Source organism: Glycine max, chromosome 1 (genome assembly GCF_000004515.6).
Source record: "Glycine max cultivar Williams 82 chromosome 1, Glycine_max_v4.0, whole genome shotgun sequence".
Lineage (NCBI taxonomy): Eukaryota > Viridiplantae > Streptophyta > Magnoliopsida > Fabales > Fabaceae > Glycine > Glycine max.
This window is the reverse complement of record NC_016088.4, coordinates 3,912,449-3,939,378: the sequence shown is the minus strand read 5'-3', so window position 1 is coordinate 3,939,378 and position 26,930 is coordinate 3,912,449. Positions and strand designations below refer to the sequence as shown.

General features: G+C 29.9%; 3 protein-coding genes across 3 annotated transcripts; 2 read left to right on the top strand and 1 right to left on the bottom strand.

Moving 5' to 3' along the window:
• Positions 1 to 41: 41 nt before the first annotated feature.
• On the top strand, positions 42 to 1,867 carry LOC100803218 (metalloendoproteinase 5-MMP). Its single transcript, XM_003517814.4, has one exon. The coding sequence runs from the start codon at positions 527 to 529 to the stop codon at positions 1,664 to 1,666; it is 1,140 nt and encodes a 379-aa protein (XP_003517862.1). The 5' UTR covers positions 42 to 526; the 3' UTR covers positions 1,667 to 1,867.
• Positions 1,868 to 15,109: 13,242 nt separating this feature from the next.
• Positions 15,110 to 16,376, bottom strand: LOC100779298 (metalloendoproteinase 5-MMP). The gene has a single exon (XM_006573885.3). It carries the CDS (start codon positions 16,248 to 16,250, stop codon positions 15,228 to 15,230), a length of 1,023 nt encoding a protein of 340 aa, XP_006573948.1. The 5' UTR covers positions 16,251 to 16,376; the 3' UTR covers positions 15,110 to 15,227.
• Positions 16,377 to 24,657: 8,281 nt separating this feature from the next.
• Positions 24,658 to 25,967, top strand: MMP2 (matrix metalloproteinase MMP2). Its single transcript, NM_001250301.2, has one exon. It carries the CDS (start codon positions 24,710 to 24,712, stop codon positions 25,781 to 25,783), a length of 1,074 nt encoding a protein of 357 aa, NP_001237230.2. The 5' UTR covers positions 24,658 to 24,709; the 3' UTR covers positions 25,784 to 25,967.
• The last annotated feature ends 963 nt before the right edge of the window (positions 25,968 to 26,930 follow it).

Genomic DNA, 26,930 nt, shown 5'->3' with positions numbered 1-26,930 from the left:
CTGTTACAGGAAAATAAAATAATGATTCTTTGACATTTGTTGGCATCCAAATTGAACCAATATATTGGAAATCTATCAAAGTCAAACTCCTTGTTTTCGTTATTCAATATAGACATATCACACAGCACGTTGGTCCTTGCAAGAAATAAACTATACTATTAATCCCATTTATTTAATACTAGTAACAACTACGACTAATTAATCCTACATTTCTTGTCCTCAACGAACACCACCAAGGCCTACGACGACGTTTCTAATGATGGATTCTTCCATGTTCTTTCCATTCCGAGGGAATCATTCACACGACTCAGAACTTTTCAACACATCAGCATCAAACAACATCGGTTGGCGAATACTTCAAGATTCACAATTTCACATCGACCATATATATATATATCATCATACTATATGTATCTAATAAATGTGTCTCTCAGTTTCTTAAATCTTAATCTTTCACTTCTTCGCTAATCTCTAGATTACTCCCATTCATTCCATTTTGTTTCATTAATTAACCAAATAAAAAACGATGAGCACTTCTCATCAACAACGTTATCTCCTCTTCGCTTTCACTACGTTAATAGTTTTCTTCAGCTTCAACACTACACCAGTTTCGGCTCGTTTGTTCCCCAACGTTTCCTCCATCCCAAGGTGGAACACATCCCACGCGCCACCTGATAGCGCGTGGAACGCGTATCGCAATTTCACTGGGTGCCGCCCGGGAAAAACATATAACGGTCTTTCGAATCTGAAAAACTACTTTCATTATTTTGGCTACATCTCCAACGTGTCCTCGAAGTCGTCGAATTTTAGCGACGATTTCGATGATGCGTTGGAGGCAGCCGTTAGAGCCTACCAGAAGAACTTCAACCTCAACATCACAGGGGAGCTCGACGACCCCACGATGAACCAAATCGTCAAGCCACGCTGCGGCGTGGCTGACATCATCAACGGAACCACAACAATGAACTCCGGCAAGACAAACACCACGGATTCACCGACGTTCCACACGGTAGCGCATTATTCTTTCTTTGACGGCCAGCCGCGGTGGCCGGTGGGGACACAAGAACTAACCTACGCCTTCGATCCCGATAACGCTCTCGACGACGTGATTAAGACCGTGTTTGGCAACGCGTTTAGCAGATGGTCAGAGGTGACCACGATTTCTTTCCGCGAAACGGCGTCGTATGTGGCTGCGGACATAAGAATAGGGTTTTACGGTGGGGACCACGGCGACGGCGAACCTTTTGATGGCGTGTTGGGGACGTTGGCGCACGCGTTCTCGCCGACGAACGGGATGTTCCACCTGGACTCGGCGGAGGACTGGGTGGCCTCCGGCGACGTGACGAAGGCGTCGCTGTCGAACGCGGTGGATCTTGAATCCGTGGCGGTGCATGAGATTGGGCACTTGCTAGGGTTAGGGCACTCTTCGGTTGAAGATGCTATTATGTACCCTACGATTACCGCGAGGACGAGGAAGGTGGAGCTCAACGAAGATGATATACAAGGGATTCAGGTTCTCTACGGTTCCAACCCTAATTTCACTGGGACTCCTGCTACCTCTTCGCGTGAGAGCGACACGAGCGATGGTGGTGTTCGGCACGTGGGAGCCACGTGCGGTGTGTTCTTCTCTCTTTTGTTCTTCGTTGTGTTTGGATTGCACGTGTGAGTTTTTGTAGGACGGGTTTTTTTTTTTTGGTTGTTTGGGAGTTTTGTACAGGGGGGGCGTTTCTGATACGCACGCGGGTATACGGATACGTAGTGTATAGGATTTCGTTTTGGTCCGATACGGTACGCTTTGTACCATCATTCCTTAGCATTCTTTTTGCGTGATGGTCTATTAAAGAATAATAATATACAGTTCCAAAAATAATTCTTTGAAACTAAATGAATCTAGCATTTTATTGTGGAAGATAACTTTATTTTATCACCTCCTTTGAATGGTTGTTCCCTATCTCTACCGTTGTATTTTAATTTGTGCATTTTCTTTGTTATGCTCTTATTCGGTAGCCTGAAACTAATTTCTTTTTACACGTCTAATTAAAAAATATTTCTTAAAATAAAGAAAACTTTCCTAGAACTCTTTGATTCACCAATATGATGTGACATAATTGATAAATAATTTTATCCCTTAAATACATGATCTTTAGAAACTTATTAGAGGGAATGCTTCTTGATTGAAAAAAAAAGAAGGGAGAAAAAATAGATGCTTAAGATTTAGAGAATTATAAAAATGAATTGCAAAAACATGGTTTATGTTTTTATATAAAAGTGCATTTGTGTAATAAAAATATAAAAAGAGGTATATCTAGCAATTATGGGAGGCACAAATAACATTTGCCATAAAAATTATCCAAAACTAGGATGCATAAATCCAATTACAACGAGAAAATGAAAAAAAAAATAATCCAAAGGAAAACAAACACAAAGTTAATATTTGGATACTTTAATAGAATAATGATAGTAAATCACTCTTTATTTTAAACATTCTACCTACATTTTTCATTTTTTTTATCTCTTATATCATAAATTTTATCATACTTATATTTTCGTTCTATTATTTTCTCTGTCTAAGTATTGGATAGCACACATTCGTGTTTACAATATAAGGTCAATGTATTGTTGCCGATTGGTGAGCAGCTGGTCCTCATTCAAGTTATCATACGATTAAGTGACTAACATTTGTTGATAAAAAAAGCTACATTAAACCTATTGGAAGGAATTCCAAATAGCATGAAACTTATTTGAGGGGATGCTTCTTGATTGGGAAAAAAGGAGGGGAGAGAAAATAGGTGCAAAGGTTTAGAATTTAGAGAGCTATAAAAGTAAATTACAAAAGCAGGGTTTATGTTTTTATGTGAAAGTGCATTTGTGTAATAGAAATATAAAAAGAGGTATATCTAACAATTTGGGAAGTACAAATAGCATTAGCTATAAAAGTTATCCAAACTAGGCTGCATGAATCCAATTATGGGCTCATTATTATATGGCCCATGAGATACTTGAGCATTCGGAGTTGAACTCAGAAGTCAGAACATTGGGTTGGCGCTTATAAGATTATTAGTGTACGATCATGTGAGATTTTTTTTTTTAAGTGGAAAGGATTTTTGTTTGACTGTTGCAATATAATTAACAAACAAGGAAAATAGAATAAAATAGTAAAATAAAAATTTGATTGATAAAATAAAAAATAATAAACAAAAGAAATCAAAATATTTTAAATCTGTATACATAATCCAAATTTATGTTAAACGTACTAATTCTAAGATAATCCATATAAAAATGTAAAATAAAATATTTCACAATTGATCAAAACCCAATAATTAATAATAATGAAGAAATAAATTTTCAATAAAAGGGTCAACTAGGTCCGACGTTTTTTTATCTTTAAAACTTTTTGGGACAACTTATTAATATGATGATAAGCCCAAAACTTCTTTTAGTCATAAACAATAATAAAATGAAAATCATTTTTATGAATTTATTAATATTATTGAAAATAATAAAATAATAAAATTATATTAAAAATAATCCAAATTGTACATTTGGTTTTTTCTTATCTTATTTTTAGATTCAATGTGGTCCTTTATCTTTTTTAAAAAATAATTTAGTCCCATTTGTTGTAAATTTGGATCAATTTACGTGTACAGTATATAAATAACATTCATCAAGGTCTAATCAAATTTTAAGTATTTGATTATTTTCTTTAATGATTTTCTATATTATTGAACACTAATTTTATTTATTAAGAGACTTAATTATTTTAAATTATTTATTTGTATTGATTATTAGCTTTTCGATATGTGAGTGTTGACTGATTTTGATTTATGAAACATAAATAACTATATCAAATGCAAATATCCATATTAATCTTCAAGTTAAAAAAAAAAACTATTCAGTCGTATTATCGAGTTAGGGTATGGCCACTATTGCTTGTTAAAAAACAAGTTCAAGTTTTTTTCTTTTTTAAGTTCAAGTTTGTCAGAAGGGGAGATATTTAAATTTAAATTTACATAGTTTTGAAAAAAAATAAAAAATCTACAAAGCCATTAATTCAAAATAAATTTTATTTATGAAATACTTTAACTGAAATCGATAATAAAAACACTTATCTTTTTAATATTTTTTTTACTCATTCTCTCACTATAACTAAATCCTAAAAAGATAATTAAAAGATGATTCAAGTGTTCCATTCTAAGAAATTAAGCACCACAAATTTTTTTTCTCTGGCTGAAATGAAGTAATGAACAACAGAGTACTTGGTTAGCAGTTTATGACAAACCAGACCAAAAAAAAATAAAAATTAAGAAATAATAAATGATACGTCTCACCAATCTGATTCGAAATGCTTCCCACTATCACCTTTGATATTTCAAAACTAAGAAAGTTTCTACGTTTAATTATCTCTTCAATTTCTGATCATTTAATTCCAAATTTTAACTTTTTTAATCACCAGCGGCAATGTCGCTGTGAAGGAGGTCATGTTCAACTATCAAAGTATTTTTTTTTTTGTTTTAATATTCTGAAGAAAGAAAGATATTCTAATTAATTTAGTTTGATCGAAAAATAAATATATAAAATTCAATTAATAATTATTTTTGTCAAAAATTGAATTACTTTTTGCACATTAATCAGTATAAAATCACTTGAATAACTTCTAGTGTGTTTTTTAATAGCGAATCAACTATGCCCAATGATAATATTTTTTATATAAGCTAAAATAACTTTGCCAATAAGAAAATCAGGCTTAAATTTAAGTACAAGATATGCCCACTCAAAACCCAAATGAATGTTTTGATTCATACAAATTGCACCGGCCAACAGTAACATAAATAACCCACCCCATTTTTTTAATTTTCATGAATGCATGACTTTGCAAGTAGACAATGTTGAAATAAAACTCACAGAAATCCAAAGTGTAACATCAGCAACAAAACAAAAGTCCCACTCCCAACAAAATGGAATCTGTGTTTTTCCTATAGAAATTGCCAAATGAAATAGATGGAGGCACCTTATTGATGAATAGACAATCGATATTAGGTATACCGCAGCATCATTCTTCACTTTTTTTTTTTGGTAATGGAGAGAAAAACAAAGCAAGAAAAGCAAATTACAATCTCATTAAAGGGCCCTTCATAACATCCGCAAGAAGAAGCTGATGCATCTCTAGGTGGTTGCTGTAACTCGACAAACCAAACCATTCACCAGGAAATCTGTACAATTAAGTATATATTTCCCTCTCTAAAGGAGTGAACAAACTTCAGCTCTTCCAGCATGAAATCCCAGATGCTCCTAACAATGGAAGCATGCTTATGACAATCACTCACACCCTCCTTCACAAGCTTGATAGCATTGAGGGAATTTATATTAGTATGTCTCATTATCAGCTTTTCTTTTTTATTATTATTGTTGTTCAGTTTTCTCGATGATTATTGGAAAGTTTTAGGGCGGGGATGAGCCACGACGTATAATATCTCTCATTTTTAAGCTATATTTTGTTTCAAATTATTCTCATTTTAGATTATTAATAACATTAAACGTATTCATTATTACTCTAGCTATAATTTTACCTTACCGATTAATTTCGTCTCATCTTTAATATAAAATATGTTAAGTATTTTTTTCCTGAAAGATTTAATTAATTCAACATTTCAACCACATTAGTTCATTTATTTACAACCAAGGAGTTTGGATTTAATAAAAGAAATTAGTCTCCTAGAATATAACATATATCAAGATACAAATCTTCACTAAAATATATGTATTTACATATCTAATATGTGACAATACTCGTTAGAAGAAGTGTCCACATATTTAGTGTCTCACTTATATAATGTCTTGGATATGATTTTTTTTTTGTAAGGAAGGATTCCTGTGCTGAACCAAAAAACTTCATTTTTTACAATTTTTATTTCTTCCCTCATGTCACTTCTTAACCTATTGAATTTTCCCATTGCTTAAATGTCAATCCTAGCAACATGTACGTGTATGCTGCATGCTCCAAGGCAAGTGAAGTAACAAAAGGATCACCAGCTAAATATTTAATGGTAATCTGTTGCTATAAAAGCTAGAACAAATATTCAAACTGAACACTAGAAGGGTAGAGTATGCGTTAGTCGAGACAACTGGTAAAAACGTAAAATATGAAAGTTTAAACTGACTTTTAAGGTGTTAATACAATAAGTTTAAGCTATATTTTGAACTTATTATTACTTATTCTCTATTTCCTATAGAAAACCTTAAAAATTGATGGGTTTTTTTTTGAGTAATTTGAGTTTGTTTGAAAATATAAATTATTAAGACAAATTTCTTTTAAAAAAAATACGTGATTACTCTTAATTTTCATTACATGTTATACATATGCATAAACAATTTTTCTGTCGATCAAGCCGTAATTTTTTTATTGTTCTATATTTTATAAATATTAATTTTTTGCTTTACCCTTATTTTCTATTATAATTTTAAATAATATATGGTTTGAGCTTCTTGATATTTGATTATTTGTCATAATTTTTATTATTTTATGACTTGGATTTAATGTGTATGAATAATGATAAAGAGCAACACTAAACTATGATGTGTCATTCATATTTTGTGACAATTATTTTTTTGACCGTTCTAAAATTGTCAGAAATTGCTAAACTTAAATGTTTGATAAGTACTAAAAAAAATTTATGCATAGACATTCTTATTCTTTAAATTTCAATTGTTATTTTCTTCAACTTTAATATTTTTATTGTCTATGTGAGTTTCAAAAAATTTAGGAGTATATTTCATTAGGATTTCAAAGAATTTTAAAAGATTTTCTATAAAAGAATATTATTTTTTTAATAAAAAAAGAAATAAATTAATAAAGACCAAATGGCATATAAGTGTCGAAGTTTGACAAAAAAGATACAAGGGAACATATAAAGAAACATGAAAATCCATAGTAACAAAAATCCTCTCGTACATGAATCCACTTGTTTAATGTGCAATAAAAAAAAAACTACCACCTTATATGTGCCCATCATTCACACCATTAGTCTCGCTTCTTGTAAATTGTAGTCTTCATGTTATCTTCTTCAACATTCCTTCTTTTCATAATTTCTTTGAGTCTCCTAAACACTTTTTGTGCCAAACATTTATCCTAATAAACATTGACACAACATGTGTACTCTCAAAACATTCCTTGTGCCAAACATGTAGAGGTAGCCCTTCAATTTTAACCCAAACTAACCTATTGCTTGAAAATAAATCCAGTGACCACTGTTCAATGGAATCAAAGACTTCCTTAAACCACTCCTTAGAATAGTTGGAACCAAGCTGAGATCACGAATCCTTGCCACTCCATATTATATTGATTCACTTTTATCTCCTGGCCATTCCACCCCTCATCCCCACCCTTACCTTGTTCTTTTATCCACTATTTCCCCCTAGGAACATTTATACTCTTACCATGTGAGAATATGAAGAGTGTTGTCTCATTTCTTTACCTTCTGCATATTCGTTTGTTTGTCTCGTACCGACCTCATGGTGACTTCGTTGACTCCCTATAGCCCTATGATCTTCAAACTTTCTTGACCTTTGAAACCTAGGAAAATTGACGTGCAGCTTCATGAACCTATAAAAATGTTGTCCAGTTCCCTCTCCAACCATTCTGAGTCTTGTACTCTTGTAAATCTCACGAAGCCATATCTCACCCAACTCTTGCTCTTCCTTGGTGCAATAAAGACTTCATTTTTTTTCTCCATCTTGCAAAGATTCTCAATATATTCTGTTGTCACTACTAAAAATATTGGTTTTTACGACACACTAACCACATCGGTTCTCCTAAACTGATGTGGTATAATAAGCAGTGACAATTTGGTAATTATAAAGTTAGCAAACAAAGACAGTGGTTTGGATATCTGTCTTTGAATTTTGGAAACATTACTTCGATGACGTTGGTTTGGTGAACACCGTTGTCGTTGGTACAACATTATAGTCACGTGTCTCGAACAACACTCTCATAACCTCTGAAGACTGAGTTGCGTTTGTATTGTATCTGCTTCCGTTAGTCACTTGCTGAAGTTAATGTTGTGAAACCGTTATTCTAATATAGGTGAAGGCTTTAGAAGGGAAGTTTTCGAGTGAAACTGTGGCGGTTAAGTTGTCCTGGCATTTGAAACATAACATAAATGATGAGATCTTGCAGAGACTAAGGAGCTTGAATTCCAGTAGAACATATATTGCTAAGGAACGAGGTAAATGTGAATGCATGTTTGTGAATTTGCTGATAAGAATCTCTATGAGCATTGTTAAGCATCTTGTGTATTGACATTGTGTTTACATTCAAGCTAAGCTAACATAGGGTAAGATATGATTTGTATTGTTACTCTAGCATTTGGCTTTTCAGTAATAAAAATGTGTTATCCGTCACCTTACCATAATTTTTAGCTTTGCAACCAACTGCTAGTGTCAGCCTTTGGGTGCTCATCTCATTACTATCACAAAGTGCACCTACTGCTGGTTTTATAGTTGTGTCTAAGATTTTATTCCTGATTGAGTTTGATGATAAGGAATTTCGTTTAAGTTCTTGTTGTTTTCTCATTAATCTAGATCGGTCCATATCATGTGTTAGTATCCAATTGTAAGGTATGATGCTTGAGTCCCACCCTGGAAGTATGAGATTTTAGTGTGGGGTTTACAAGGTTTTGTGCTCTCCAACTACATCAAGTAATTTTTGTGGTGAAAGTTATGTGGAAAGTTGGAAAAATAAAATGTTGTAGTTTGTTCACAACTTGGATCCTGTCTATCCCTCTGTTTCCTAAACACCTTCCATCCCTCATCCTCACCATGTTTCTCCTTCTCTCTATCTAACTTTTTCTCTTCCCTCATCATCTAACCCCTTTGAAAGAGAATTTTTAATCTCTATATCATTTTTTTTTCAAGTGGAGTGACTATAAAAAATTAGGGCTAATTAAGTTTTTAATTCTTCAATTTTTTTATATTATGATTTTCAGTCTCTCATTTTTTTTTTATAAATTTTAGTCATTCATTAATTTTTCGTCATTATTTTTTGTTTTTCTAAATTTTTTTGTCCATTTTTACTTCCTTATTTGTTTTTATTGCTAAAAAACAGTTCCAAATATAAAATAAATAAGAAAATAAAAATTTATAAAATAATAAATAATTTTGAGCAATAAAAACAAAAAAAAGGAACTAAAAATTTTAGAATGACTAAAATTATTGACATAAAATTAATGAATGAATAAAAATTATATAAAAAAAATTTAGGGACTAAAATTTGAAATTTAGAAAAATTCAGGGTCTAAAAACTTAATTGACCCCAAAAAAATATTATGTTATTCATTCAAGACTTTTAATTGATAGACATAAGTCATTGGATTAAGATTTTCAGGATTTTTTTTTAAGGAGTACAATAAAATTTGTTGGTATTCCATTAAGATTTTTTTATAACTCATAAAAAGTCTTTTTAAATATATTAAAAAAGTTATAAGAGAACATAAAATTAGAATCAATTCATTATTAAAATATTAAAAAATTGCATTGATCTTGATTTTAAGTTTCTTTATTCAAACCTTATCATTTATTTGTTTTTTATTATTAATTCTTATAATTTTAAATGTTTACTAACAAAAGTTATGGAGTTATTTAAAATCTTGTAATCCTTCTAAATCTTATAAAATCCTTTAAAATATTATGAATTGATATGCTATAAATCAAAACTATAAAATCTTAATCATCAAAATCTTTTTGAAAAATCTTGTGGTTAGGATAAGATAAAATCAAGACCATTATGTTTGTCACGAGACTTTAGTATGTATTGTTATGTGTTCTTGTCTAGTTTACGATGGATATGTACTCTAGTTTTAGAATAATAATGATCAGTGTACGATGTTTATTTAGGGAATAAATGAGTAGTTTACGATGGATATGTACTCTAGTTTTAGAATAATAATTTTTGTTAAGAAATTAAAAGGTAATTTCATCAAATTAGTATTGTAATAAAAAATGAAAGGAATAAATGTGAGCTAAGATTGTAAGAGGATTTGTTATTGACCTATTTGATTGAAGTTCAAAAGATTTTCATAAATTGATTTTTGCAAGTGATTGAAATCAATAAAGTTTAAATACTAAAAAAATGATACTTTAATAATAAATTGTGCAACAAAATGTACAACTAGCTAGAGTAGAAAGAAATGTAAATACAAAATATAATATTATATATAAATTATTGTATGTGTATTACATCAACTAGCTAGAGTAGAAAGAAATGTAAATACAAAATATAATATTATATATAAATTATTGTATGTGTATTACATCTCTAAATATCATGCATTCTTTCGAATAAGCATATTCTTATTTACACTTGATGAAAACGAGACCTTTTAACCATTATGGTAATAAATAAAAACTAATTACCAAACTAAAATACAAAACAAAAAAAATTACTTGGAGTGGGTGCTTTTGGACAAGTAAGAATAGTAATTAAAGAGTCATTACATAATTTACATTTTACAAAAAAGACAAATTCGTTCCCTAACCATTTGAGGTTTGCATGTTTATTTATTTATTTTTTAAATAGTTAATGTATGACGTCAACGCTCTTAACTCTTTCAATCTTAAGAGAGTAACTTTTAGTATAACACACACATACACATGTATATAGGTTTCGATATAGGTTTTTCCTAGGACTTGGAAGACCTAAACATAATTATTCAAGTGTGTTATTGTTTGCAAACTCCTCCTTTAATCGACATATATTCATTCATGCCAAATGTGTGACTATGATATTATTGAAGTGTAGTTTCCCAATATTATCCCTTAGTCGACATCTCCAAAAATATGTACACCCTAGGCAATTGCACATGCAACATGTGATTTAATTGACCTTGTGGCACAACTAGAGCATTGTCTCAAGTTGACCATTATTATTCTAGAAAAGTTGGTAAATTATCGAGTGCCTAATTGGTCAACAATCAAACAACTCAGTAAATATATGATTGAGAAGGTACATAGTCTCTCGTCTTCAAGAGTGATAGTTTGAGGAGACTTAAAAGACTAATTAAATTCAATTGACACACGACCAAGTTGGTACATATATAGCTCCTCAACCTCAAGTGTGGTAGTGCAAAAAGGGTTAAAAGACTAAATTTGATTAGCACACAACCTAAAGGGTACAATATATAAGACAACCATTTATATGAACTAAACAAGTACAAGCACTCCTAGGAAAAGACAATTTAGCAACAAAAAGTATCAACCGAAAATATTCAATTGTTATTAGGGACCGAAAAGTTTGTCGCTAATTGCGACGTCATTTGCGATCGAATTGCTTCAGCGATCGCTTGCGCAACCAAAATGAAGCGTCACCGAAACACGATCGCTACTTCGATCGCGATACTTACATCAATGCAAAAGCACTGTAGACACGGATTTACCAACCGAAGTGGACTTGAAGTTAGCGATCGCATAGTATTCGGTCGCTATACTATACCAATAGCGACAAAATTTTTCGGTCGCTATTAGACATTTATTTTGAGACTAGCCACCGAATGTATTTTTCTAGAAAAATTAAGCTTAATTTTTAATTTTTTATAAATCATAATAAATATATAATATTCTTAAATATGTTTTATAATTGAAAAGTATTGAAATTAATATATTAGTAATATTTTTAAATTAACAAATCAATATTTTCATTATTTTGTAAATCATAATAATTATATAATATTTTAAATTATGCTTTGATGATTTATAATAAAATTAAAAGACCAATATTTACATTATTTGATTAAGATAAATAAATCATGGTTATCATTAGTCTTATAATTTGTGCTTTGTACAAAATAATTTTATTTTTTTATAATTATTTAATAATTATAATAAATATATATCCTTTATATTATGAAAATATGTCATAATCAAATTTTGTGAAATTAAGTATTTTAAATTACTAAGCATAAGTGTAGCACTAATAATTCATTAAGGTTCAATATGATGTAAGTGAAAATTTATGCATTAATGAAGACCTAATAAGATGCAATGGGTAATTTATGCATTCACTAAAAGTCCAAATTGACTTTAATTTAAGGCTAAATTACAAAAAAAATAGGTAAAGTTTGAAGAAGGACTAGAACCATAGTTCTTGAAGGACGAAACACACTCATTTACACTACACCCAAATACTTATTTGAATGTTTGGCACAAAATATAGTATTAATATAAGTTTTATGCGAAAATAATTCAAAATTTAAAGTTTATTCTTTTTAATTTATTATATTTTTACAGTCTTATATATTATCATTTAAAATATAATATAAAATAAAGCTTATATAAGTATACATATTTCAATTTATGTAAAAATAAAATTTAGTATTATATATCATATTTTAAAGATAATATATAAGAGTATAAAAATAGAATAAACTAAATTTTAAATTATTTTAGCATAAAACTTATATTAGTAATATATTTTACACCAAATATTCAAATGGTTACATGGTTCTAATGATAAAAGAGTGTGTCATTCACTCCAAGGACCATGGTTCTAGTCCTTTCAAGCATTTTTTTAAATTTCTTATTTTTTAAGAAAATATTTGTCAACTTTCTAGTATAGTCAACATTTAAGAGAATATTGGTCAACTTTCTAGTACAGTCAACGTTTAAAATTTAATAATGAATGGTTAATCAACAGTTAAAATGAGAACTAAGATAGTAAATTTTGAAATATAGGTAGGGGGACTAATTTGGTGAAATAAGGAATTTTGTAATTAAGTCTTCAATTAACATATTCATCAACCAATGTCCAATAATGATTTATTAAGGTTTAATGTGAGCAATTGCTTCGTGCATTCAACATTTTTCTTGTGCACCCAACAATTTTTTTAAATTCTAAAAGTACCCTTGCTAAAAAACATACGGATTACGAATCGATAAGCTTACTCTAATTAATTATTAGATCAAAATTAATTGTCAGCAAATTATATAGGTAAATAAATTAATTATTAGATAAAAAATTAATTGTCGCAAAATTTATTATGTAAATTTACATGTGCATTTAATATACATTAAAAATTTTAGTGTTATATATAGCGACATTAATTTTTTTATAACATGATTATCCTATTACCTTAGTTGGTTAGATTGTTGTGCTAATAATGTAAAAGTCATATGTTCGAATCCTGTATGGGCCATTAATTTTAAATTAATTTGTAAAATATTTTTTTAAAAAAATTTCTTTAAAAGAAACTATAATCCGTATGAACATACAGATTATCAATTCGTAAACGGATTACGTGTTATGGATTATGAATTTGTAAGTCTCTTTCGAATTACGAATCCGTAAGCTTACTCTGACGGATTACGAATTCGTATGTTTATTAGCAGTGGTGCTTTTGGACTTTACAATAATTTACTGGGTGCACAAGAAAAATGTTAGGTGCACGAAACAATTGCCTTCAATGTGTAACTTATGCATTCACCACTTTCCAATATGACTTTAGTGTAACATATGCACTAATGATTGATTGAAACCCAATAAGACTCAATCAAAGCCTAATATCACTTTAGTGTAATTGAAACTCAATAAGACCCAAGTATATTAGTGTAACATATCCATATGCACTAATGATGGTCCAATCAAGGCTCAGTATCACTTTAGTGTAACACATGCACTAATGATTGATTGAAACCTAATCTAGGCCCAATATATGTCATTAGGGTAACATATGCACTAATAATTGATTGAAACCTAATAAGGCCCAATCAAGGCCTAATATATGACTTTAGGCCAAAAAAATACAATAACCAAAGCTTAACAATTAATTAAAAGTTACTAGTGCATGTTTGATGCACAACTTAACCACTTATTTTTTCTTTTTTTGAGATACCACTCTCACTTGATTATTTAAAAGAGTCAAGTTTAATTTTTAATTTCATATAATACATTTTAAGCTCAATTTTTTAATTATCTTGTACAAAAATAATTATTAAATATTATATTGATAAAGTTATAAAAAATTTAAAAATTAATAAATATAATTGAGTTATAATTAAGTTAAGAAAATTTAATAAAAATAATTAAATTATAATTTTAGGTTAGGGGACTGAAATAACCTTAGGTTTTGTTTGGTCCAACTCAATCGGTGTTATATAATTGTTAAATTTTTTAGGTTCTAAATTCATAAAATAATATTTAGGATTCAATATTGGTTAATTATCGAGTACCTTATGGACCTGACTATCAAGCAACTCAATCGATATAAAAGCGAGATGATACAAAGCCCCTCATCTACAAACACAATTGCTTGTGAGGATACTTAAAAGACTAATTAAATTCAATCGACGCACAATGAAGATGATACATATATATCTCCTCATGATTAGCCTCAAGTGTCATAACACAAAAAACTTTAAAAGACTAAATTCGATTAACACACAAGCCAAAGGGTAATATATATATATATATATATATCATGATTTTAAAAGTAGTAAAATAGTGTCAACCATCAATAATCTCCACAAAATTTAAAATATGAATATTTCTTTTAACAACTTAAACTTTCTAAATCAATAACACAACATTATTACCAATTAAGTTCAGTAATTACTTAAGGAGTGAGAGCATATAAAGAAACTCGTTTCTACGGGTTTTTTTTTAACCATTACGGTAATAAAAAAACTAATTGTCAAACTAAGAAAGCTATTTACTTAGTGTAACCAGGTGGTTTTGGACACAATCATTGTTAAAAAAAAGTTATATAAGAAACTTATTTTAAATTAATTATTTCAAAAGTTAACAAAAAAAACTAACATTTTTAATAAAAAACAAAAAAAAATATCAAAATAAAACTTTCAAAAACACAAAGAAATAAAATAAAACTTAAACTCAATGTTTCAAAACAAATAAATAAATAAAATATAAAAGATCAAAGGAGACATTTAACCAATAACTTAACATCCAACAATTTTTTACTACTATATAATTCATTTTTATGTGGAACAAGCCAAACATAAGAGTAGACTTGGTGTATATTTAGATTAAAGTTGATAATTTTAATTTTATAACTTCAAGAAGGACTTTGGCCTTGCTTCTTTTGGAAATTTGATTTCGGATAAAATATATAAGCATGCAAACATACTTTCAAAGATAATTATAACATACCATACGAAATGAAAATGAGTTTATGCTCCAAACTGAGTTTGAAACACCAAAACAAAATCCAAACATGTTGATGTTCCTAATAGCCTAATACAAAAAAAGCAAATCCAAGAGACAAAATGGTAAATAAAAGCACTCCCCAGCGCCCACCGTGGCCTGAGTTGCCATTAGCATACTGTTGTAGAATGTTGTCCTTGTCAGAAACCGAAAGCTCCACCTTCCGTTTCTGTGAGGGCAACATGTAAGGGTACATAACAGAGTCCTCTTTGTTAGAGTGGTCAAGCCCTAGAAGATGCCCTATCTGATGCATCGCCGCACTCTCCAAGTCCAAAACACCATCCTGTGACAGCATATCCTCCTCTCTAGGCAGGGCCCATAAATCGGTAAGGTCGAGACGAATCTCACCTGTGGTGACATTAGAATCAGGTTGATATCTGATAACGCTGCCACCAAACAACAAATTCTTAAAGCGGCCATCGAATCTATAGAACCCAACCTTGATGTCGGCGTTGTCATAGGTTGTCTCCGTGAGTTTCAAAACTCCAGCTGTGGCACGCACCCAGCGCGTGAAGGCATCTGTGAACACCTTCTTCATTTCGGCTGTCATTTCATTCATGGGTTGAAAACCGTAGGTGAGGAGGCTCTTGCCCATGGGGAACCACTGGTTCCCGGCTTTGGGCCACGACTTGAGGTCGGTGAAGTTGTAGTAGAAATTCATGTCGGGAACAGCACATCGTGGTAGTAAGATTTGATGAAGTGTCTCGTTGTTTATGTTACCAGTAGGTTGAAGATTGAAATATTGCTGGTAGGTCTTAATAGCTGTTATGGTTTCCTCGTCCAAATAATCGTTGAATGGCTCGGAGGATTGAAGGTAGCCGAAGTTAGATAAGTAGTCTTTCAAGAAAGATAGGCCTTCGATTTGCTTCGGTGGTGAGTTTGGCTGTTGGGGAGAGAACTTTTGTTTGGCATTGTCCAATGAATTCTCACCAATCTTCTTGAATATTACTTTGGTTGAAGAAGGAGGGACACGTGAAGAGATGGATTTATCAACAAGCTTAAGGAGGAGAAGGAATAATAGGAATGCAGAAAGGTATGATTTCATCTTAATTCTGAGAAATTGAGTCTAAGTATTGAGAAATAGTAATATATAGAGGAAAGTGAGGGTTAACTTGCGAGCAATATAATTCCAAGAGGGAGGAGAGTGCGGGTTGGTTGAGTATGTATTAACTTTCTGGGTTTATAAAGAGTCAATCTAATATTTAAGATACAATTAATTACAATGGTTATTGTGTCTTAACATGGTGATGAGAGTATTTCCTCGTTTCATGGCCGGCAATGGTAACGCCTACGTACCTAGCCCAATAATTAATACTCCCACTATGATACAATAAGGTATATGTGACTTTACAATATTATGGTTCATATATGCTCAAGGTTTTGGAGTTTTAAATTTTAACGGATATGCTCAATTAATTAGTTAAATTATTAGAATACAGTAGTACAATTCTACAGCCTTTGAAATGCCAATAAATATACTCAATTATGAACCACATTATTCCGAATAAGGTAAAAGACAAATGCATTGATTAATGGCGGTGCCCTCTATATGCAATATCTGAGTTCAAAATCTTACGGTATGTTTCGTTTGGAAGAGGATGGAAATAGAATTAATGAAAATAGAATATTTTTTTAAATTAAAATAGAGGATAAAGAGTGTGCGTTTCACATGCGAATTACAATTTTTTTTTTCCTATTTTTCTCCTTCTAAACACAACCAAACACACCCTTAGAGATGTTTAAAATCAGTAAATCTTGCCTGGTTGATCAAATTATAATAAAATTAAGGTTTAATTGTTGTTTTAGCCTTAAGTACTTCTTACATTTTGGTGAATTTTGCTATCAACAATTTATTTGACGTATTTTAGTCAACATTCTATAAAACTTGCTAATTTTCTCTCTTCATTGAGCTCACTTGACATGTTGATATAAGCATAAATATTAAACGTAAAATTCTCCAATTTTTTTTTTTAAAAAAAACCTTAAGATAAAACTCACTAAAAAGTGAAAAAAATTGGAATAAAATTCATCAAAAAAGTAAAAAGTTGAGTATAAAAAATTCAATTATTTTAGAGTGTCAGGTCAATTCAATGACAAAAGATAAAAAATTTCAAGTTTTTTTTTATAAAAAAATTAGTGATAAAATACGCAAAATTAATTATTAAGGATAAAATTTACCAAAAAAATAAAAGAACAATTAGGCCAAAAATTAAATGGTGTAATTAAAATTCTATTAACAATCATATATGGCAACAAAAAAAAATGAAATCAGATACCGTTAGAAATTTTAATACATTGATGTGTTTAAATTATGTATGCCAAATTCTGTTTCCAAAAATGTATGTAAAAATGGATTAGGACATGTTCGAATGAGCTTATCTAGAAATACTTTTACAAAAAAGAAAATAAGAATAAAAAATAAAATGAGTTTTTCTACAAGTTCAAATTAATTTATGCATAAAATAATTTATAGAAATATTTTTTTTATCTTTTAAAGGAAATTATACAAGAAATTTTTTATAAATTAATAAGTTAATATTAATTTAGAAGAAATTTCTTTCATTTTTCTTCTTATTTCTTTATCAAATTAAGTATTCCTAAATATGCTTACTCAAACAAGTTATTAGTCGGGCAACACTCTTCTCTGGTCCAAGTAATTATAATCTTTATATACAAATAGAATTTAATAATATATATATATATATATATATATATATATATATATATATATATATATATCTATCATCTTATAAAGAAAAACGTATATTACATGATAATGTAATTTCAAGTCGGTATATTATATATGAAGCATTAGTTTATTCAATTTGTAAAGATTTTTGGTTGATCACATATATCGTGAGGGTAATAATTGTGTAAACAATCTAGCCTCACATGATATTAGTTTTAATTATTCAGGATTTTGTTTGGTGCGGGATCTTGTTTTATTGAAGGAAGCTTTTGCTCACAATATATAGCTAATTTAAGGTTCAAATAGGCTCTTCTATCATGAGTTTTGTTTGGGCCCGTTGTAATTTATGTAACATCCTTTTCTTTCAATATATATTGGTGTGCGGTTGTTAATTAACATTTGTGATGTTCACTTTGTTGGAATCACTTCTATTTTCGTCATGCAGTAGCATATCTTTGGGCCTTCTAAAAGAATTGATAAATATTATTTTAATCATAATATATTGTTGGAGATAAGACATATTTTTACCACACAAATAAATCAGTGTTTGCACTCAACCTCACTGTATTTAACACTCAATAAAAAAAAAATCTCAATTTAAGAATCAAACTCTAGATACAGTTCGAAATATTTTATAAAATAAAATATAAAAATAGAAAGAACTTACAGAGAAAATAGCGAAATTAACAATGAAAAGAATAACCATTAAAATTCATAAAATGAGAAAGCCAATAGGCTTACGACCAATCTGAATATGCTAAACAACCGAATCTTTTATCTTTTTTATTTGAAATATAAATTAATTAATTAAAACAAAACATAGAAGATAAAATCCACAACAATAATAAAACTCTATGTAAAACTTGTTCTAAATTCAAAATTCAAGTAAGGCAAATATAATATCTCTTACAAGACAAAAAAGAAACTAGTAGGTGAACAAAAATTGAATAATTAACAAAATAAAAAAAGACAAAAATGACCAATTGGAAACAAATACCAGCACACCACTACTGACCCCGAATATCCCAATGACGTACGTGCATGAACTTCTATCAACAGCTGCAGCCTGCAAGTGGCAAATGACTCCAAGCCCAAAACGAAGCGAGCAACACAAAACCAGTCCCTAGCTAGTTATATAAGCAGTTTACAATAAGTTTTAATTTTAAAAGTTTTCATGGTTTTAATTTTCAAATATTGCTATTAGCTAGTTTTATTTTAATTATATACTTGTATCATATTACAAATATAATAATGAATAAATTACATTAATATGTCAATTTTGTATAAGTACACAAACTTTCTGTACTTTTTAACATTTAATTCATCCCGGACAGTGTAACAGAATGAACTTGTCTCCGCCGATAACTACAATCACACGGTACACGTGTAATCAATTTTCTACGTCCCACGTCATCAATTAATTCTAATTTTAATAATATAATATTATTATATTTTACCATTTGATTAAATAGTTTATTTGATAATGTCTTTAATTAAAATTAAAAACGTATCATTATAATAAAGATTATAATAATAAGAAATAAGTTTTTTTTTTAATTTTAATATAAATTATTCTTAATCATAGAACTATTATATATAAGACATCAATAACTCAAATATATTAATATTTATGTGATAGTATTTATTGGATAAATATTAATAGATCTCATTTATTAATTTATATATATAAATGAGTTACATATGAATGAATCATTGAACCGATTCAATTGAAATTTTTTAATGATTAAATTTACTATAAAGTTAATAGAAAATTCTCAAGAAGAGGTTTAATAGTTTTTTTTGACCTAAAATTGTCATAATAATTAATAGGTTATTTGTTATGTTTTGATTTCGGACATCTAATGTTTTAAAACACTTGTTGAATGAATATTGAATATGATTAAATACCTGTAAAATTAATGATTAATCAAACAGGAATCCATTAACCCTTGGTATTATGTTTGAGTTCTATGAATAAAATTATATCTTGTACAGGAAAATTAAATGAAAGAAGAAATAAGTTTCATGAGTCATTATAAGTTATCTCAAAAAGAGTTTGATATAATCAAATGATTAATTAATTTGATATGATCATATAAGTTATCTCAAAAAGAGTTTGATATGATCATTATAAGTTATGTCAAATTAGTGTTCTAATTTCTGTTAAGAAAATTATTTTAATATTTGATGATCGAGAATTTAATATGATCTTCTACAATGTAGTGTTACTGTTGTCTAATTTCTGCACTTTGGTTTTCAGTGACACTACCTCAGACTTAACATCTTGGTGAAGGTGACCAAAGTTGTTTCAAAAAGGAAAAGTAAGTATTAACATTTTTTCTTATTATTGGTCAACATCCTAAAATTGACTATTGAACCAGAATCCTTAATTTTAGAAAATAGAGACTTTTCTCACACTTTTAATACTTGCTTGGCCTTATTCTTCTTAGTAATAGAAACTTGAGGATGTTCATGTCGGGAACAGCACATCGTGGTAGTATGATTTAATGAAGTGTCTCGTTGTTTATGTCAACAGTAGGTTGAGGATTGAAATATTGCTGGTAGGTCTTAATAGCTGTTATGGTTTCCTCGTCCAAATAATCGTTGAATGGCTCGGAGGATTGGAGGTAGCCGAAGTTAGATAAGTACCCTTTGAAGAAAGATAGGCCTTCGATTTGCTTCGGTGGTGAGTTTGGCTGTTGGGGAGAGAACTTTTGTTTGACATTGTCCAATGAATTCTCACCAATCTTCTTGAATATTACTTTGGTTGAAGAAGGAGGAACACGTGCAGAGATGGATTTATCAACAAGCTTAAGGAGGAGAAGGAATAATAGGAATGCAGAAAGGTATGATTTCATCTTAATTAATATGGATATAATTTTTTGGTTCCTGAGAAATTGAGTCTAAGTATTGAGAAATAGTAATATATAGAGGAAAGTGAGGGTTAACTTGCGAGCAATATAATTCCAAGAGGGAGGAGAGTGCGGGTTGGCTTAGTATGTGTTAACTTTCTGGGTTTATAAAGAGTCAATCTGATATTTAAAGATACAATTAATTACAATGGTTACTGTGTCTTAACATGGTGATGAGAGTATTTCCTCGTTTCATGGCCGGCAATGGTAACGCCTATGTACGTAGCCCAATAATTAATACTCCTACTATGATACAATAAGGTATATATGAGTTTACAATATTATGGTTCATATATGCTCAAGGTTTTGCAGTTTTAAATTTTAACGGATATGCTCAATTAATTAGTTAAATTATTAGAATACAGTAGTACAATTCTACAGCCTTTGGAATGCCAATACATATTCCAAATTATGAACCACATTATTCCGAATAAGGCAAAAGACAAATGCATTGATTAATGAAAATGGAATTATTTTTTAATTAAAATAGAGGATAAAGAGTGTGGGTTTCACATGCCAAATACAATTTTTTTTCTTCCTATTTTTGTCCTTTCGAATCACAACCAAACACTGCTTAGAGATGTTTAAAATCAAGTACATCTTGCCTAGTTGATCAGATTATTAAAAAAGTTAAGGTTTAATTGTTCTAGTATTTTTATATTTTGATGAATTTTGCTATCAACAATTAATTTAGAGTGTTTAGATGAGAGAATCTAAATTTATGAAAAATTTAAAATTTTAAGAATTTTAAATACTTCAATTGAAATTCTTTTATTTTTAAAATTGTGTTTGGATAAAAAAAAATTAAAATTGTGAGAGGGAAAGAAAATGAATGCAAAAAGAAAAGATATGATTGGTATACTTCCAAAGAGAAAAATATTGATGCGGCATGGAGAGTCGAGACACAATGGTGTACACCACCACACCCGACCACAATATTTAGTTAACGGCACAAGGCATGGTCCAGGCTCTCCGTGCCGGCGAGCACTTTCGCCGCATGATGGGCAGCGACGACATGACAGATGCAGTTCAACTTGTCTCCCTATGCCTACACTCAATGGACGCTCCGGTAGCTCAGATAGTACTTCTTGAACTTTTAGGTAGAAGAGATGATGAAAGTGATAAAGAAAATATACGAACGCTTTGGAAGATTCTTCTATCGAGAAAAGAATTTTAATTTCTCATCTTTTAGAAAGAAATTAAAATTTTACATTTTTAGTTGTTTAAAATTCTATTTTAAAATTCTAAAAATTTAAATTCTTCATAAGAAACATCCAAATAATAAATTTTAGATTAAAAAAATTTAAATTCTTGGATAAATTATTTTCTTCACTTAAAATTCTTTATCCAAACACACTCTAAGCTATTTTACTCTTGTTATTGAGTTGAAGTACTATGTTGACATAAACATAAATATTAAAGGTTAAATTCTCCAAAAAAAATTTTAAAAAAAAACTTTAGATAAAACTCACTAAAATGTGAAAAATTTGAAATAAAATTTGACGATAAAAAATGGAATTATTTTAGTGTGACAAGTTAGCTCAATAAAAAAGATAAAAATTTACAAGTTTTTTTTCATAAAAAAATTGTAGTAAAATTCGCAAATTAATTATTAAGGATAAAATTTACAAAAAAAATAAAAAGTAAAATCAGGCCAAAAATTAAATAGTGTAATTAGGGTTGTATTAAAAATCTTATATTGCAAAAAAAAAAAAAAATCAGATTCCGTTAAAAATATTAATACGTTGATGTGTTTAAATTTTGTTTCCAAAAATTATGTAAAATTGAATTAGAGCATGTTCAAATGAACTTATCTAGAAACACTTAAAAAAATAAGTTTTTCTATAAGTTTAAATTAATGTATGCATAGGATAATTTGTAGAAGTATTCTTTTGTCTTTTAAGGAAATAATACAAGAAATTTTTTATAAATTAACTTGTGAATAAGTTAATATTAATTTAGAAGAAATATATTTTACTTTTTCTTCTTATTTCTTTATCAAATTAAGTATTCCTAAATTACTCAAACAAGTTATTAGTCGGGCAACACTCTTCTCTCGTGCAAGTAATTATAATCTTTATATACAAATAAAATTCAATAAGATACGTACAAATGGCCTAATATATATATATATATATATATATATATATATATATATATATATATATATATATATATATATATATATATATATATATATATATATATATATATATATTTCTTTTAAAAAAAGTATATTACATCATAACGTAATTTCAATTAGTCGGTATATTATATTAGAAGCATTAATAGTTTATTCAATTGGTAAAGTTTTTTGGTTGATCAAATATATCGTGAGGATAATAATTGTGCAAACAATCTAGCCTCATATGATCTTAGTTTTCAGTATTCTGGATTTTGTTTGGTGCGGGATCTTTTTTTTATTGAAGGAAGCTTTTGCTCACAATATGTAGCTAATTTAAGGTTCAAATATGCTCTTCTATTATGAGTTTGGTTTGGGCCCGTTGTAATTTTTGTAACGTCTTTATAAAATGAGAAAGGGTGTTGTTAGGTGCACCACCAGTATTATTGGTGCATCCAGTATTTCTCTTTTTTTTCAATTTTGTCCTTCACGCTTTTTTTGTAAGATCCTATGAAAGAAGTTTCTTCCATCCGTAAGACTTTTAAGGAAGAATTTATTTCGTAAAATTTTCATAACTCTTATGGAAAAATCTCTTTTATAACACTCTTACAGAAAAAACATGAAGGACAAAATTGAAAAAAAAAATGTTGGGTGCATCAGCAATATGCACCTAGCAACACCCAATGAGAAAGCCTATAGGCTTACGACCAATCTGAATATGCTAAACAACCGAATCTTCTATCATTTTTATTTGAAATTTAAATTAATTAATTAAAACAAAACATAAAAGATAAAATCCACAATAATAATAAAAATCTATGTAAAACTTGTTCTAAATTCAAAATTCAAGTAAGGCAAATCTAATATCTCTTACAAGACAAAAAAGAAACTAGTAGGTGAACAAAAATTGAATAATTAACACAAAAAAAAGAAGACAAAAATGACCACCAAATGGAAATAAATACCAGCACACCACTACTGACCCCGAATATCCCAATCACGTGCGTGCATGAACTTCTATCAACAAGTTGTCCCCACGACAAGTGGCAAATGACTCGAAGCCCCAAACGCATCGAGCAACTCAAAACCAGTCCCTAGTTATATATGCAGTTTACAAAAAGACGCACCACGGTTTATGGTCACCCACAGATCAGCAACAAATCGATGAAAAGTATAATAGTACATTTATGAATCACGATTTAAATAACTTTCTATCAATTAATTAATTTTAAAAGTTTTCATAGTTTTAATTTCCAAATGCTTTTAGCTAGCTTTATTTTAATTATACTTGTATCATATTACAAATATAATAATGAATAAATTACATTAATATATCATTTTTGTAAAAGTACACAAACTTTCTCTACTAGCTTTTTAACATTCATTCAATTGATCACAATGTAACAGAATGAACTTGTCCCCGCGGATAAGAATGACCACACAATACGCGTGTAGTCAATTTTCTGCATCAGATAATCTCTATCAATTAACTCCAACAGCTGCTGGAAAAGCCACTCATGAATCAGTGGTTTGAATTAATCAATTATCCCTAGTGATGGGCATGCAACTAGTGGATGAAGACCCTTCAACCCGTGTGTGCGCTACCTTACAAGTCACAAAACTTCATCAAACTCATGAACTTACTCAGTCCCTTCCAGCGAGGAATTTGCAACGACCCTCATCGATTTTCCTCTATATATATTACTCCTCAGCTCTTTTATTTAGACTCACACAAGCTCTAGGGAATAAACCAAGAAATTATATACGTATACCCATTAATTATGATGAAATCTTCTTCACATCTTTCTGCAATATTCCTATTGTTCTTTCTCCTTACTGCCCTATCCCCTTCGGATGGAGTTTCATTCTCTTCATTCCTAAAGCAATTAAAACAGAAGCTGGAGAAGAGTCCCACCCTAAAAGATTTCCTGAAACCCACCACTATAGGGGATATTTATTATACGTTGAATTTCACAGAAATCTTCTCTTCCGAAGAGAGAAGCGCACCACCGGTGTCTCTCATCAAAGATTACTTATCAAACTACGGCTACATTGAATCCTCTGGGCCATTGAGCAATTCGATGGACCAAGAAACAATAATATCAGCCATTAAGACCTACCAGCAATATTTCAGTTTGCAACCCACCGGCAAACTAAACAACGAGACTCTTCAGCAAATGTCGTTCCTACGATGTGGCGTCCCCGACATTAACATTGACTACAACTTCACCGACGACAACATGTCATATCCGAAAGCCGGTCACCGGTGGTTCCCCCACACAAACCTCACATACGGTTTTCTTCCTGAAAACCAAATCCCAGCCAACATGACCAAGGTGTTTAGAGATTCCTTCGCTCGGTGGGCCCAGGCCTCTGGGGTTTTGAATCTCACCGAGACAACCTACGACAACGCCGACATCCAAGTAGGGTTCTACAACTTCACTTACTTAGGAATTGATATCGAGGTGTATGGTGGCAGCCTTATATTTTTGCAACCCGATTCTACCAAGAAAGGGGTTATACTTCTCGACGGTACCAATAAGTTGTGGGCTCTTCCCAGTGAAAACGGTAGGTTGTCGTGGGAGGAAGGAGTTTTGGACTTGGAGAGTGCGGCAATGCACGAGATAGGGCATTTACTAGGGCTTGACCACTCTAACAAAGAGGACTCTGTTATGTACCCTTGCATATTGCCTTCACACCAACGAAAGGTGCAGCTCTCGAAATCTGATAAGACCAACGTTCAGCATCAGTTTGCTAACGTAGAGGACTCTGCAGGCCACGTAGGGCGTTTGGGAGTGAGTTTAATTACCACTTTGTCTCTTGGATTCGCTTACTTACTTCTCCTTTTGTATTAATTAGGTCTACTCGTGCGTCACGCTTTACCTTGGTTGTAATAATTTTATGATTGTTGAATGTGCATCAGTGCATGTTCCCCCGCGCATGATTTCTTTTTGTTTTACTCGTACGTGTCGTTGTTTCTTATTGGTCTTTGGACATCTTGTATATCTTAATAAATAAAAGATTGTTGTTTTTTTATTTCATTAATAATGTGTGAGATTTTACTTAATATATATATATAGGCAATATTTATTAATGAATGAGGTTAATAGATATGTGCACGGCGGATATAAAAAATTTTATGTGTCATCTAATTTGAAATTAAGATATAATTTTTAAAGTAGTTATTATTAAAATTAATAAATTTAATAATTTATAGTGGTAGTAGCTACCAGCTATACTATTGTCTATTGTTATAATATATTATTAATCCGTTGGGAAAATATATATATGTTGATTTGAAGTATAAATTAATTTCAAGTAATTTTATTTTATTTAATTATATCATTTTTAAAATACTTTTTATTTAACTGGAATTTTTTTTAATAATTATTCCCATTCCACAAAGTTTTAATGCATTGGCACGGTCCAGAGAACATGAACCTTTGTGTGGAGGTGATTCAGAAGTGATATATATAATGCCCTTGCCACAAAGTCATGCTCATCGTTGCCACAAAGTAGTTTGTTTAGGGGTACATGGGTGAGGCAGTGAAAATGACTGTCGGATATATTATTAAAAATAGTCGTCAGTGAAGATCTATGATGTGATATTGGTTGATTAATTATTCTGTCGTTTATGCTAAGTACTTTTGTATTGTTTGAAAGTGTTCTTATTTTATAATTTTTAATATTTAAAAATTAATATAAAAAAAAAGTGTGCCGCATACAGGTATTAGAGATATAAAACCTTGCCAAAAAAATATCAGAGACAAAGCTGAAATGACTTTTTAGGGATTTTTTTTTAATTATCAAATGAGATACATTTTAAATAAATATTAATTATACAGTAAATCTTACGACTTTTAAATTTAAAATCGTAAATCATTTTATAATTTTTATTTTTTTTCTTTTTCTATTAAAGTCTTGCAAAATTGACAACTTCTTAATTTTTTTAAATGTAATTTACGACTTGAAAGTTATAAATAATTTTATTTGAATTAATAT